Below are 14,998 nucleotides of genomic sequence, written 5' to 3'. Positions count from 1 at the left end.
GAAAGACACTCATCTAATCCTAGATTTACTGAGGCAGGAATCCTTTCTATGGGAAACAAATGGCAGCAATCTCTCCGTCAGTGGGTTCATTCTACAAGAGACACAGATTGACAGCAAAATTTATAAATATAGCACAGAAAAAGAAAACGGCTGTGAGATAAAAGCATATAGCAGCATTAATGCAGCACAGAGAATGGTTTACCTCAGCTACTATAACCTTTATCCAAAGGAAAGTTTTCGGCCTGTTAAAAGTAGACGGGAGTTAGTGCTAGTGACAATTTAAAGATCTGCCTCCTATTCTTCTTCTTGGAAATCCAGGAACTACATGTTTCTAGAGTCGGAGGCACCAGCAGCTCCTACCACCTCATGCTAGATTTGTGCCCTGTTCAACTGCTTTTTACGGGACTAATACTATTGGAAAATCCCCTCAGCATTTACCATGTGGAAACATTTTAATGTGTTCCCGTGCTCCTTTTGACAGGCCAAAAACCACGACTCAGTGGCACTCTATTTTATTCAATGTGTTCTCACCTCCTGCCTACTGAGCCATGTTCCTGTTGGCCTAAATTTGATTTCCCAGTCTTTTTTCATAAATTCTTTCCAAGTGTTTCATCCATCCACCTTGTGCACAGGCGGCCATATTCTCATGAAGCGAAAACCTCTTTGTCCTTGATAATGAAAGCAAACTATACTCATTCTTCCATAGCTTCAGTTCAACTTTTAAATAATGGCAACGTAATCTTTTAAAAGAAAGCCAAGAAAGTGAACCATGGTGTTATTTATATCCAATCACAGATAATCCAGATTATTTTACAAATTCCCATTTTTTTAAAAGCACAAATGGTTAGTCCAGTTAAAGACTGTGAGCGGAAAGTTGGAATGGAAAAAGATGGATAATACAGACACGATCTCCTGTTTTTTGGCTGTCATTTCACATCCGAGACGTGCGCTTGTCCTCAAAATATTGGTCTTGGGTGATGCTGTGGTATTCCTTACACCACTGCCAAATACAACGCAGTGCAATTAACAGAGAGACACAAAAGTGTGGCCTGAACTTTATAAAAATGACTACTTTATCATCTAATGGCTGACTTTGACTTTTTAAGTTTTTCTTTCTCACTGTCACATTCGCTTTGTTTTTCAGCAGCTAACGTGATTTAACTGGATCCTTTCTTTGTGAATTATGACTCAAGAGATTAAATATTAATTTCTAAAAAAAATAAATCTATGAGAACCTTCCTGTTTTGTTTCCTTTTATGAGACAGTCTTGGATCAACATTAAAATAAATCCAGAGGAGCGATGAGGGCTGCATTAAGGACTTCTCTTACCAGGCCCTAAGCAGCACAACAGTTTCAATTCTTGAAAATGACTCTCCTCTGATTTTCAGTGACGTTTATGGTTATTCACTCATGCACAAACGCTTCTCTGGTGTGCAGAGCTCACGGATGGCGCGATCAGAGGAAGATCGGGACACGCTGTGGGACGCCTGGGGCTCTTGGAGCGAGTGCTCTCGTACATGTGGTGGAGGAGCCTCATACTCATTAAGACGATGCCTGAGCTCCAGGTATGGGTGCTTCTCTTGGTTTATGCTATCTTAATCCAAATCTCTCTTCCAGGTGAAAACCGTACCCCTATTCTAGGTACTTGATTCAGGTGGAAGTTAAATTATTCCTCAGAGAAATGGGTAAATCAACAAGCTGACACAAGATAAAATGATTTGATCTTAATCTTTGTGTTTTTAATATGTCTGTGTGCATTTTTAAAATTTTATCCTTTTGGATTTACAACTTTCTTCATGCGACAGAAAATGATTGAAAAGTCTGGAAAATAGGTAGTTACAGGGCAGCGTGAGATTATCATGGTTTGATAACCATTTTTGTTTTGAAATTTTAAACAAAATGCACAATGTAGCTGCTTTCATTCAAAACTGACAAGCCATTATTATTCATTGATCATGCTAATATATTGATTATTATGTATAACAGCTTATACATAATAAGCTGTTATTAATCTTATTATGTGTTTCATTCCAGATAGATGCATAAAAATGAAGCATAAGAAATCATTTGTATTGACGGTCATTTGATCTCACTCCCAATCAGCTCTCCTATATCAAGTATTCATGACAATCATTTACCCATCAGTTTCTTTTAACAAAATTTATTAAGTAAATTTAACTTCAGTCACAGGAAGTGACGCAAATTTGTTGTATAGAGTCGTGTGGAGTTTAATAATTTTTTTCTTCACATAAATTATATCGTCATTTGAAAATTAAATTAAATGTTGTAGTTACTTGTGTTAAAATTTGATTCATGATCTGAAATGTTAAATTGTGACAAAACATCAGAAACAGAAGTGATCAGTAGGGGGCACAAACTTTTTCACACCACTGAATAGGCGTCAGGGTCCTTTAATCCTCCAGCCAAAGTCACCTGCTTGCTTTGACTTCAGATTAAGCTGCTGACTTTGATTAGAGTTTAACTCTGCTTGGCAATATGGGCAACTATACTGGATTTGATGGGTGACAGGAAAAAAGGGACATAAGGACAGACCGGGTATGTTTTCCACAGAAATGTTGTCACATTTATAGGCTTGGAAATAGCAGCACAGTGACTTCACCACATTCCTCCATTTTTACAGTTCCCAGAATCTATTGCTCACTGGCTAAAGGTAGCCAGTGAGCTTTGCTGCTAAAATTCACCGCTTTTTCACCGCTCGGGGTGTTCAGGAGGGAGCCGCCAAATGACAGGAGCAGCCAGTGAGATCATAAAACATCTCAACTGTGTAAAAGACAAATTGACAAACCAGCACAGATTGTATTTAAGGTCGCAACGGAGTTACCATATGGCTCTAGCGTTCTCTGCACATGAGAACGGGCCCTGAGAAACACAAGACTGTCAAAACCTCATGCTCAAGGTGCCAGACCCCCTCTGTAGATCACGGTAAACACTGAGGTCAGGAGCGTTTTCAGGACTGCAGTTCATGATGTCTGGGACCAGCCAGCATTTTTTTGGTCAGGCAAACCTCAGAACGCTACTGGCTGTAAAAGCAGTTGACGTGTTAAGAGGTGCTTGGGGTTTCGGCTCCTTCTGTGATTGCATATGAGGAGCTCTACGTACTCGTCGGGGTCCAGGTGGATCTGTTTACAAACCTATGTGTCCTTTGGCAGTTGCTACCGCGAATGGGCTTAGATCCACCCCGCTGCTGTGTGGGAATGAGGGAGCAGTAGCCTGGCCAGGGGTGGCAGATATAACAGTGTCATTAAAAAACAGCACAAGGCCTCTTATGTGTGTCTCCGTGTGAGAGTGAGCGATTTTTGTTGGCAGCAGAGGCTGGAAATGGGCTTGTAACACCCTCCGACCAATTCCAGCTTCTTTACACACACACACACACACACACACACACACACACACACCCACGCACACACACACACACACACACACACCAGTGGCCATGCAGGCAACTTACTGCCACTGCAAAAATACCCCTGGAGGTGATTAGGACACTAATCATCTGGCCTTCATTAGGCCATTCCACGCAGCGCTCTTCATCACAGAACTCCAAAGCATTGCTGGGTTGCAAGAAATAAATGCAGCGTGTATTCTTCATGAGGCTTGAGGTTATTGTTTTTTTTCATTTTACGTTTATTTGGCCAGAAAAAGCTTTACGATATTAAAAATAGGTGGTTCATACCCATTGTGCAGCTTGAGTGGACAAAGTTCCCGATCTCCTCATCTACATGGTAAATGTCTGGACACTTTTCTGCTTGAAATGCCTAAGCTTTGTTGTCAACAGGTTCCTTTGTTTACAGGAGATACTCAGTATTTTTTTATGAGATTAATAATCTTGGAAGAATTGCAGAGGAAACACATCCCTACTAACACAAGTGAACTGCACAACATTTTATATGAAGTGTTGATTCTGAGCAGAAAACAATTGTTTGCAGCATCAGCTACCAATGAGACTTCACCTACTGGGTTGTTTAATAAAATTTAAAAGTGGCAAGCTTTTGACATTTTCATCTACCACTCATATGTGCTCCTCTTCACTTAAGAAAAACAACAGGGATGGCTTTACTGCGATGACAGCAACTAACTAAATGGACAAGTTGGAGCAACATCAAGCCTTGGAAAGGCTCTTCATCTTGGTTTCCCTCTAATTGGCTCTCCAATTGTGTGCATTTATTTATAAAATACCAGACTCATATTCTATAAATGACCTGTTATGTAGTCCAGATATTCTGACATCAAAACCAATGATGACACAGTGATGAACCCTGGATTTCTGGCTCTGCCTACTTCTGTTTAAACTCCACGGTGGAGATTCCAGTGTGAGAAGGAAATGAAAAGGGAAATTCATTTTATTGCCTTTACCGTTTTTTATGTTTAGTTTATATATTCCTGGTCCCTGAGTGAGTTTCCACACTGATCTTTGCTACCTGTCTCTCATCTCTTGGTCTTTGGAAGTCTCTTGTTTGGGTTCAGGCCCTGTTTGGCTTGGCAGAGGGGACTGTCTGGATTCGTCACAGGCTCTAATGTTCTTGCCATGCCACACGCTCCACATCCACTCCCTGCAATAACACTGCAAAAAAAAAAAAAAAAGAAGAAAAAAAAGTCCCAGTCCCTTCACTCATGTGCGAGTCTTAACTCTGAGACGTTGTCTCCAATCATGATTTCTGATTAGCCAAGGAACAAAGACAGTGAAATTCCTCTTAAGTTTCTGAACTCAAAAGGAATATCATCTAATCAGTTTCCACTGCGGTCTCGGGTGATTGGCCTATCATTGTTACCATCAGCGGTTTATCATCCCTTGACGAGAAAGGAATCCTACGTTTCAGTAAGTGGTGAGCTCAATAGTTTGGGCAGAACCACCACAGACTGGAGGGAGTCACGATCCAAAGTGCTTTAATCTGTTCAGCAGACAGACTGCAGGACTCCACTATCCATGCTCTCCTAATGTATGTATATTACTGTTAATTTATGGAGCTACGATTTGTTTATGGACTAGTACGGCAAGACCAATGGCAGTTTATTCAGACTCTTCAAAGCCGAGGTACACTCAATTCTCTGTATTTTCATTTGGATAAGATTATCCAAAGAATAACACTCTTGTGTTTAACCCACATTTCTCTCACTGCTCATTTATTGTGTCATCATCTCTGTGTCCACACCACTCTCTCTCTGAACTCTTAACATTTAGGTCACTAAGCTCTAAATCAGGTGCAGACAGTGAAAGTCTAGCCACCTGACCAAATATAAAACTGGAAAGTACAACTTGATTGCATGATAGATAAAATACAATAATAGATTGCCATGCATTGTAAATTTCTCTTTGAGTCGGTTTAAAGTGCGTAGATGTAGTGCAATCAAAATTAGATTGATCACTGCTAAGAGTTAGGTTGGCACTTTAGCCTGTTTCACCTATTATGAATAGTTTTAACACCACAAAAGAAAAAAAATTGCATAATTTTTTAACTTAAGTCTATACAAGTCCACTGTGTTAATTTTATTTTATCCCTGTGTGATTTTCTTCTATAAAGAATTGCTTCATAGAATCAGAGCTTATCAGGGAACAGGTATGTGGGTAAAAATGAAATTAAACCAAAAGACTTAATGAAAAAGACATCAAGTAAATATTTCTCGATAAATCATTTTATTCTTGGTAGTTTGGTGCATTTGTCTTCAGATGCAACGTCACATTGTGCAGGTTGAACTCGCAGAGCTTTACTAACTCTGCAAACTTCACCATATGCTTGTGGTTTGATAAATAGATTCATTACATTACTTTAAAAATAACACCACATTGTTTGCGATGAGACTCCAGATAATATGTATGCATTTTGGTTTGTTTCATAACTTTGTTTCTGTCTACTACAGGACCTGTGAAGGGCAGAATATCAAATACCGCACATGCAGTAATGTGGTAAGTTCAGTTCAATGTATATAGCAGTGTCTGTTTAAAGCTGCTTTTACTTTGAAAAAGAAAAACTGGGCTGAAGATTGGGAAATTGAAAATATAAAATTTCATACACAAGGGGAGTTTGTCATCTGTGATTTTGTTGCAAAACAGCCCAAGCTCACCTCATCCCATTGTTTGAAACAATTGCTATACATATATTTACTTCATTATATGTGTCATAGTGTTAATTACCATAGTAAGCAATTTAAAACCTTCTTTGGTGTCTCCATAGGACTGTCCGCCAGACGTTGGGGACTTTCGTGCTCAGCAGTGTTCAGCTCATGCAGACGTGCGACACCAGGGTCAGTTCCATGACTGGCTGCCTGTTTATAATGACCCAGAAAATCCGTGTTCGCTCAAGTGTAAAGCCAAAGGCTCGGGCTTTGTGGTGGAGCTGGCACCCAAAGTGCTGGACGGAACACGCTGTTACACCGAGTCCTTGGATATGTGCATCAGTGGAGTCTGCCAGGTAAGAGGAAGCATCAGAGAGCTGAACTGCTTTTTGTCCTGAAATACTTTGGCTTACTTGTTTTTATTTAGCTAAAATCCAAATTGTGGACCTGGGACTGTTGATCATGTAAAAGTTAAAAATAAACTAAAATCTGACATCGGAAAATCTGACTTTTGTTCAATTTGAATTTAATTCTTCTCAAACATATATCATGTGAAGAAAAAGTTACAAATGTTTTTATGTTGGACCCAACCGGGTATATTTATTTACTGTTACGTTTTGTATATTATGGATATCCTGGCCAGTGAAATCAATTGCTTCCACTAATTTTCTTTTAATTTATTGTACACAAATGTCTAGTGGGTTACATATTCTATTATGGTGTAATAGAATATTACACTGTGCAATATTCTATTCTGCACCATAGACTATATATATTCTACAGTGAATATACGTACAGTATATATTCTATGATGCAGAATACATTTCTGTATTCAGTATTCGATGCAGAGTACAGAAATGTATTCTGCACCGTAATACCTTTTTGCTCTCTAAAAAATTTCTTCTGAAAAGTTATATCAAAGCTACAGTTGCAAGCTTTACTGGTTTAGTTTCATTATTTCTTTTAACAAGCCTTTTACTACATACTGTGGTTCAATAATAAATATTTTCAGAGCTTCAAAGGTATAGATAGCATTTACCATTTTCTTCCACAGTCCTGATTATGGATGTCCCAAACAATCTTTGTAGATTTAATGGAGAAATTAACACATTTTTGACACTAGACTAGCATCCAAAAGTCTTTGCAAATGATAGTCCATGCAGATATACCTGCTGCCATCCCCAAGCAAGCTCTGCACTGGTAACAACACAATGCCTTTGTTAAATCACCTTCAGGATGCAGTGCTTCCACTTCCTGAACTTTCTTGGATACGCAGAAACTTTCTTTTGAGCAACTAAACTCTTTGCACTCTTCAACTCCTTCAAGTTCTTGCTGACTTGATAAATGGTTGGCTGGGGTACAACATCACAAACAGCTATATCCTTGTTTCTGAAGTGACAATGGGAGGGTGTGTTTCTTCTTAGGTGTTTATGGTTCATTTCAATCATCGCTTCCATTTGAAGCATATTTCTTCCTCCAAAATGTCAAACTGAACCCAAAAACTTGTGATCACGTGAGGAAAAAAAAAAGAGCTAAGTCAGGTGAAGTCATCATTTGAGCTTATAGTAAGCTACTGCTGTCTTAAACAACCATTCAATTTTTCATGCACGGATTTTCACTGCGGTTCAAAAGGCATCAAATTACATTGCCGTCAAGTACATGATCTTAAAAGGAAAGAAATCCAAGAAGACTAAGGCACAAAAGGCTGAGTTACATCATATGCCATCTGTTTTAAACATGAATACCCAATGAGAATAATCTGAAAGATGTGGCTTTTGGCCAACCATCCAGGAAATAGTTTACAATACTTTTTTTTTCCTCTCAGTTGAATGAAGTAACATCCCGCAGTGCTGCTCGTCTGCATGGGTGCACAGTTTGGTGCGCTATTTTACAATGCTTAGAAACACAGAGTGGTTTTGGTTTTGTGTTACTGACAGAAATAGTGAAAAACTCCATCAATCAGCAATACATGCTTGTGGACATTGAAAAATGAAAAAAACATAGAACATGTTGAAATTTAATGAGATGCAAATGACTTTTGATGGTTTCGCAGCGAAGCAAAGACTAGATATAAATATTCATCACACCAAGGGGTTGTTTGGATTGTTTCATGAGACTTACAAAGTTAAAAAAAAAAAAAAAAACACGTTCCTTGGAAGTTTCTGCAAAGAGTTTTAGGTTTTGTTCTGAATCATTACATTGTTTCCGGAGAAACATACAACGCAACAGCTCACTAAGTGATATACTGGACACTTTATTGTCCTCCTGAGACGTTTTCGTCTGAACCTGATGCTGTAACAGTTGCTGCCTCAAATAAACATCCACAAATGTAGTGATGAGGGACTGTCAACACAGTCATGACAAAGCACTCTCAGCATCAATAAGCTGAAGAAGTTGTTTCCTGAATAACTTCCCTTCCCTTTTATAATTATAAAGAAACTTTGCCCCTCTCTTCTTTACAAAGTCCCTTCAGTTTATTGAGGTTTAGGGACACTCTTAAATATCTTAAAATCCCACAAAGGTATTGCAGTCAGGTTGAGGCCAGTCTAACATCTTACTTATTGTCTTTTTCAGTTACATTGTGAATTAGATTATTTTGCCTTACCTAACACAATACAATCAAATCACCACTTCTATTACCCACTCAGTCCTTTAGGACATTAAGATGTTTCCGTCGGTTTCCGTGTTGCAGATTGTTGGCTGTGATCATGAACTGGGCAGTACGGCGAAGGAAGACAACTGCGGCATCTGCAACGGAGACGGCTCATCCTGCAGACTGGTGCGAGGCCATTTCAAGTCCCAGCATACTTCAGGGAAAAGTAAATACGCTTATTTCTTGCTTTTCTCTAATTAGCAAGTTACTTTTTTTCCTATAAAAAATAAAACTTAGGCATAGTTCTACATAATTCTCTGCTTTCCAAGCATAAATGAATAATATTGCCTTCAAATACAACAATAAATCATCTTTGCATCAACTGATGTGTCTGCTGAATTAGCTCCACTTGCCTTTGATATAAAATCTGTATTTATTTTGCACCTTGTTTAAAAAGAAATCAGCATATTTTTACATTTATAAGGGTGTTTATTCATATTTCTTAAACTTTTTTTTGTCTGTCCCATTCAAGCTGAGGACACTGTGGTCGTCATTCCCTATCAGAGCCGCCATGTTCGTCTGGTCTTGAAAGGCCCGGATCACTTGTGTAAGTCCTGGTAGGTCTGGGGTCCCCTTCCATCCAAACTAGCGATACCCAAAAGTTTTGGATCTATGTTTTTTATTCTTTGGTTGCACACTGATCCAAAGTGCACTGTGTTTGAATCTTCACTACTTAATATTATTTATTTGTTAGAATTTAAATGTCCCTTAATCTTTCTGTATGAGTACAGAAAGATTCCTCAGATGGTTTTGTTATTAATATTTCCCTTTACAAAATCTAAACGGATCTATCAGCACTTCAGAGACAGAATATTCTCTTAGCTAATTTCAGAACTCCAGCTGCTCAACTGAAAATGTATAGAAGAGTATAAACAGGCTTTTTACTGTTTTTTAGGTTTTAGTAGGTATGAAAAAAGGAGATATATTTTGAAAAATGTGTACTAGAAAGTATTAGAATAACGCTAATTTAATGTAAAATGAACCTGGTAGTCGTAGTTTCACTTTTTGGTGACGTTAAATTAAGCCTGACATCGGCATCTTGATTGTTTTCAGTTTGACAAAAGGCAAATTATTTAACTTCTTACGAATTTTTCAGCATTTTAACAGAAAATTGAAATAAAGAGTATAATGTTGCAGGTTAAAATAGCAGTAGAGGAGTCATTACAGGTTTATTTCTGCAGGTGTTGCTCCTGCAGAATAGTTAACAACTTTAAATAGTTACTATTAACTTCACTATTTAAAGTTGTATTTGCAAATATGACTATAAATATTTCTGATGAATTAAAAGCGGTACACAATACAGAATTGCGGTAAATTCCAATAAATTAGAAGATCAATGAAGAGTGGATTTATTTGAGTAGTTTAATCCAAATTGAAAGCAGTATTTTGAGTAGACCAATTTTAAACAGAGTGATATATTTTGAGTATTTACGTTTTTATATTTTGATTATTAAGGATGACTGCTAATGAAAACCCAAAGTTCAGTTTCTCACAAAGTATTAATTAATTTATTACAAAATACCAATTAAATAATATTTTTATGACAGTATGTTTACAGTGTTGGCTATACAGACAGAGAAGACTGATGACATGACCCCGTCCTCAAGGTGGGGAAGTAACTAAAGGTCATCGCTAAAGAAGAAGCATTTCAATCAGACCAATAAAGACTCTAATGACCTTAATTGACCAGTAAAGTCTAAGATACTAAGTTTTTAGTTTTCATCAGATGTACTCATCTAAATTAGCATGAATAATTACTTGAGTGCATATATCTATGTATTATGAGTTTCACCTTTTAAACTGAAATACTTCAGTTTGTTTGCAGCCGTTCTTTCTCTAAATGTTCTTGCGTGATTTAGAGACTTGGTGTCATAGCTGAGGTTGGGTCAAACGGGGCAGAAGCTCATGGCAGCGACGGCCTCCTTGCAGATCTTGCTCGTGATCCTGCTGGCAGTGCTGCGCTGCTGCTCTTGGCTTTCAAACAGCGAAACCAGACTGTGCTCATTGTGTGTGACTGGCTCTGACTAAACCTCTGTGTGTGGTCTGTCCTAAATCAAAGCAATCCTTTAAGCTGCTAGACGTTTTAATCACATTTTTTATTTCCTTCTTCATTTTGTTTGAAGAACAGTGACAAAGTAATAATAAAACCCCACTGAGAAATTATTGGGTTTGATGATGAGGAAGTTCTGATATTTTAGCAAAAAGAAACTAAAGTTTTTGAGCAGAATAATGGCTCACCTGAACTCGGATGTCTACGGTTTTGTTTTAGTTGTCTAATTTGTTTTATCTTCAGATGTGGAGGGTAAGACTCTACTGGGGGAAAAAACTGAACTGATGTTGGACCAATCTGGGCAATACTACTTGGAGAACACCACCCTGGATTTTCAAAAGCTTTCAGACAAAGAAATCCTCCGAATGACTGGTCCTCTTGGAGCGGACTTCACCATCAAGGCAAGAACTTACATTAATATGTCATCACCTTCTTAAAATAATGGCCTAAGTCTTCTTTTATTTATTTATTTTTGCCTAAATCATCTTTTAGCAAAAAAAAAAAAAAAGAGTGGAGGATTTTTTTAGAGTATTATTTTAAGAAGGTGACAATATGCACTCAGTGATAAAAATAGCAAATAACTCACATGGAATGGTCTGATCAGAACCAATTTTGCAAAACATGTGGCCCAGTGATGAATATGTAAATAATTCAGTTTGCAAGAACTTATCTGAGCTTTTAAAACAGTTGAAGGTGCTCATAAAATACAAATAATATGACAAATTAACACAAGCAGTTAGCCGAGGTGATATAGTTTAGACTCATGAAGCTTGATTCTCATAACTTAATGTCACCTTAGACTCTTTCGTTTAAAGAATATTAACACAGATCAAAATATAGGAAAATTAAGAATATTTTGCAATGTTCTCACAAGTCTAGAAACTAATGTTTTTTTCATCATGCATCTACAGTTCACTCCAGGCCACTAACAAAGTTAGTTTTTGACATGGTGTCACTATCTTTTGTTTTTTTTTTTCTTTCTCCATAGTTAATAAAACCCATTAACAGATTTCATGCAACAGATTTGAACAAGTTGACAATAGATGGTTCCATGTGTCGCATATTTTCTTTTCAAAGTGCCGTTTTTTTTTTTTACTTTATTTTGAACCTTGGTCATTCTTGCATACCAGTCAAACTTGCAATCTTCTTCTTGATGACACATTTTGGTGACATTTATGTGTAGGATCTACAACAGTAGCATCGCAAAATCTAAAGTGAGGAGAACTGGAGGACATGTCTTACTGAAAATGAAACACTGGTTGTGTAAATAAGAGTTTGTTTACTAAAATTATTGTTCCATCAGCTCTCAAGCTTGTGCTTGAAACTAAAGCAAATTAAGTACTTCACCCGTTAAAAGATTTTAAATGCTTATCTCAGCTTATATCTCTAACAACTTCACACTGTTAAAAACCAACCAACACTCAGTCCTTTCTGTATGCTCCACAGTTTTACTCTTTTTTATGAAAACCTCTACACAACCCGTCCACAGTAGGTCCAGATAAGGCTTTCATTTACAAACTCCAGCTGAACTTCCCTGCGTTTAGCAGGGTGCAAAGCAGCTCTGGTTTCATATGTTACGATTTAAAGATATTGGAGGAGTGTGAACCACTTCAACATGAAATGCAAATTAATCTCCTGACTACTTCCCCGGCTGTAAAGGACAGCATGTGTTGAAGCACTGTGTTGTGTGTTATTAGTATCCCAGATGCAGAGCTGTGCATGTTGGTACCATACAACCATGTTTTTAAGAGAAATTAAATTTTTTCTAAATGTTGAACAGCAGCTTTTTAAATTAAACCCTGATCTACTCAGAATGCAATCATTGACTGCTGAAACTTAGTTTGAATGTAAAGAGAACGAAGCTGTTATATTTTTTTCTAGTTTTTATTCGAAGGGACAGAGTGACTTATTTCATTAATTCCTTTTTGTTCTGTAGATACAGCTCACCAGTGTTGCAGACAGTGGGATCCAGTACATTTACTATCAGCCCATCATTCACCGCTGGAGAGAAACGGACTTCTTCCCTTGTTCCGTCACGTGTGGTGGAGGCAAGCCTGGCTAATTTCTGATCAATTATGTTGTATCACACAGAAAACCGATTCTCTGTTGTCATGTACATTTACTTTTTTGATTTAATGTACTTTTATTTTTTTTTATTAGTTTGCTTAATTTAATGACAGCTATTTGATTATAACTTTTATAATGTTTGTCTTTAGATATTGAAATGTTTAATATTTACACTTGATAAAGTAAATATTTTAAGATTTCATAATTCTGTTTATTATGAGTTACTTTGATTTTATGTGAAATAACTCATTTTTTATTTACATGTATTTAATTTCTGAAAATAATGCAAACATTAACATGGATTATTATGTTTTTTATGTTTTGATGATATTTCTTCACATTTATTTGTTTTAATTTGAAATGATTGTAATTTAACTTTTTTATTTATATTAATTTGAAAAGTAATAGAGACATTTTTAATGTTTAACAATTGTCTGCCTAAATTCATTCTTGGTCTTTATTCACAACTTTGTCCACAGGTTACCAGCTGACATCTGCAGAGTGCTATGACCTACGAACTGGTCGAGTGGTTGTGGACCAGTATTGCCATTATTATCCTGAAAATGTTAAGCCCAAACCCAAACTGCAGGAGTGCAACATGGAACCTTGTTTGGACAGGTAGGGTTCTGGGTCTTTGGTTAATAATAATATTAATTGGTTAATATTAACAGCATAATCATGTTTATTTTATTGTCTCTTTTTCTCAGTGATGGATACAAAGAAATTATGCCGTATGATCTCTACCACCCCCTGCCTCGGTATGTTTACAGTTCAAAAAGACTAAATAAATAAAAAGACATGAGGCACATTATTCCATTATACCAGGTCTGGCGTTTTCTCCCTTCAGCTGGGAGAGCAGCCCCTGGACGGCCTGCTCCACCTCCTGCGGCGGCGGCATCCAGAGTCGCTCTGTGACCTGTGTGGAGGAAGACATGCAGGGTAACATCACCCCCACCGAAGAGTGGAAGTGTCTCTATTCTCCAAAGACAGCAATCCTGCAGCCCTGCAACTCTTTCAGCTGTCCAACCTGGGTGGCACAGGAATGGTCACCTGTAGGTGTCTCCTTTAAATTCTTTGCTATGATGCTAAAATCCTTCTTATTTCTCAGTCTGTAATCAGGATCTTCCCAAAAATATTTGAATTTTTCTGTGAATGTTTAGGAAAATTCCTCTTGGCATGGTTTACCTTATATACATATATATATATATATATATATAGCTTCTTATTTATTTATTTTTTAACAAAAACATCCTTGTACTATTCTTTAACAAAAAAGGGAGAAAACTCAACAAAATATCTTATCTTGATTTTTTATTTTAGTTTTCATAAAGATTTCTGGTAACACTTTATTTCATGGTGTGTAAAAATGTCATAACAACCGTCATGAACATGAAGGAGTGTTCATGAATGTTTACGACTGTTGTAATGAAGTGTTATTCTGTAAGCAATGACACTTTTAATGCAAAGTTGCTCTAAAAATTGCATTAAAAGTGTAAACTTTGCATTATTACGGTCGATAATAACTCTTTTAACAAAAAGTTCTATTAAAATTTGCATTAAAAGTCCATTATAAGTGTCAACTTTGCATTAAAAATGTCATTATTTACATGATGACTCCTTCATGTTCATGTCAGGCTTATGCACACCCCTTCAATTAAAGTGTTACCAGGTTTGTTTCTTTTATTGGGTCTTTCCACTTTTTATGCTTGAAAACTAAAAGGACACTTTCTGTAGGAATCAGCTAAACAGTAAAAGGACCTTTAACCGTTAAAGTTGCGGTGTTTCTTGGTCTTAATTATGCTTTTGCTCACAAATTCAATTTAAAGAATAATTTATTAATTCCAAAAAGAAATTGAATCTTTTGTAACTCATATTACCCACAGTTCTTCAAAGAGATGCTGTCGATATTGATGTGGAAGGATGTCCTGTAGTGGTCCGTATTACAGCAACTCAGAAAATGCCTCTTACTGGAAGCACTTTTTTTGTTGTTTTCTACAGAGGATTCATAATTTTCTTGATTTTATAAAGAAATATTATTTTTTGCACCATCAACTCCAGATATTCCTCAGTAGCCCCCAGAACTACTGAGTAACCAGAACCTTGTTACTCAGAAAAGATTACTCTCTCAATAACAGCTTTATAGAAAGATATGCAGC

General features: G+C 37.0%; 1 protein-coding gene across 5 annotated transcripts in view; it reads left to right on the top strand.

Annotated features, from left to right (window-relative positions):
- adamtsl1 (ADAMTS like 1) overlaps positions 1-14,998 on the top strand; it is a 104,742-nt gene that overhangs the window by 69,253 nt on the left and 20,491 nt on the right. For 4 of the 5 annotated variants that reach the window (XM_023346503.1, XM_023346504.1, XM_014468954.2 and 1 more), the window contains 10 exons: positions 1,438-1,565; positions 5,878-5,923; positions 6,192-6,428; positions 8,765-8,891; positions 9,198-9,272; positions 11,019-11,176; positions 12,712-12,823; positions 13,322-13,460; positions 13,550-13,600; positions 13,690-13,894. In XM_023346503.1, coding sequence (XP_023202271.1) covers positions 1,438-1,565; positions 5,878-5,923; positions 6,192-6,428; positions 8,765-8,891; positions 9,198-9,272; positions 11,019-11,176; positions 12,712-12,823; positions 13,322-13,460; positions 13,550-13,600; positions 13,690-13,894 — 1,278 coding nt within the window. Of the gene's footprint in view, positions 1-1,437; positions 1,566-5,877; positions 5,924-6,191; positions 6,429-8,764; positions 8,892-9,197; positions 9,283-11,018; positions 11,177-12,711; positions 12,824-13,321; positions 13,461-13,549; positions 13,601-13,689; positions 13,895-14,998 lie in introns of those variants that run through there. The other variant, XM_023346506.1, reaches the window with a different exon arrangement.

This window comes from Xiphophorus maculatus, chromosome 14 (assembly GCF_002775205.1).
Source record: "Xiphophorus maculatus strain JP 163 A chromosome 14, X_maculatus-5.0-male, whole genome shotgun sequence".
NCBI classification, from domain to species: domain Eukaryota; kingdom Metazoa; phylum Chordata; class Actinopteri; order Cyprinodontiformes; family Poeciliidae; genus Xiphophorus; species Xiphophorus maculatus.
Note: the sequence above shows the minus strand (reverse complement) of the source record. Positions and strands in the feature narration are given on the sequence as shown.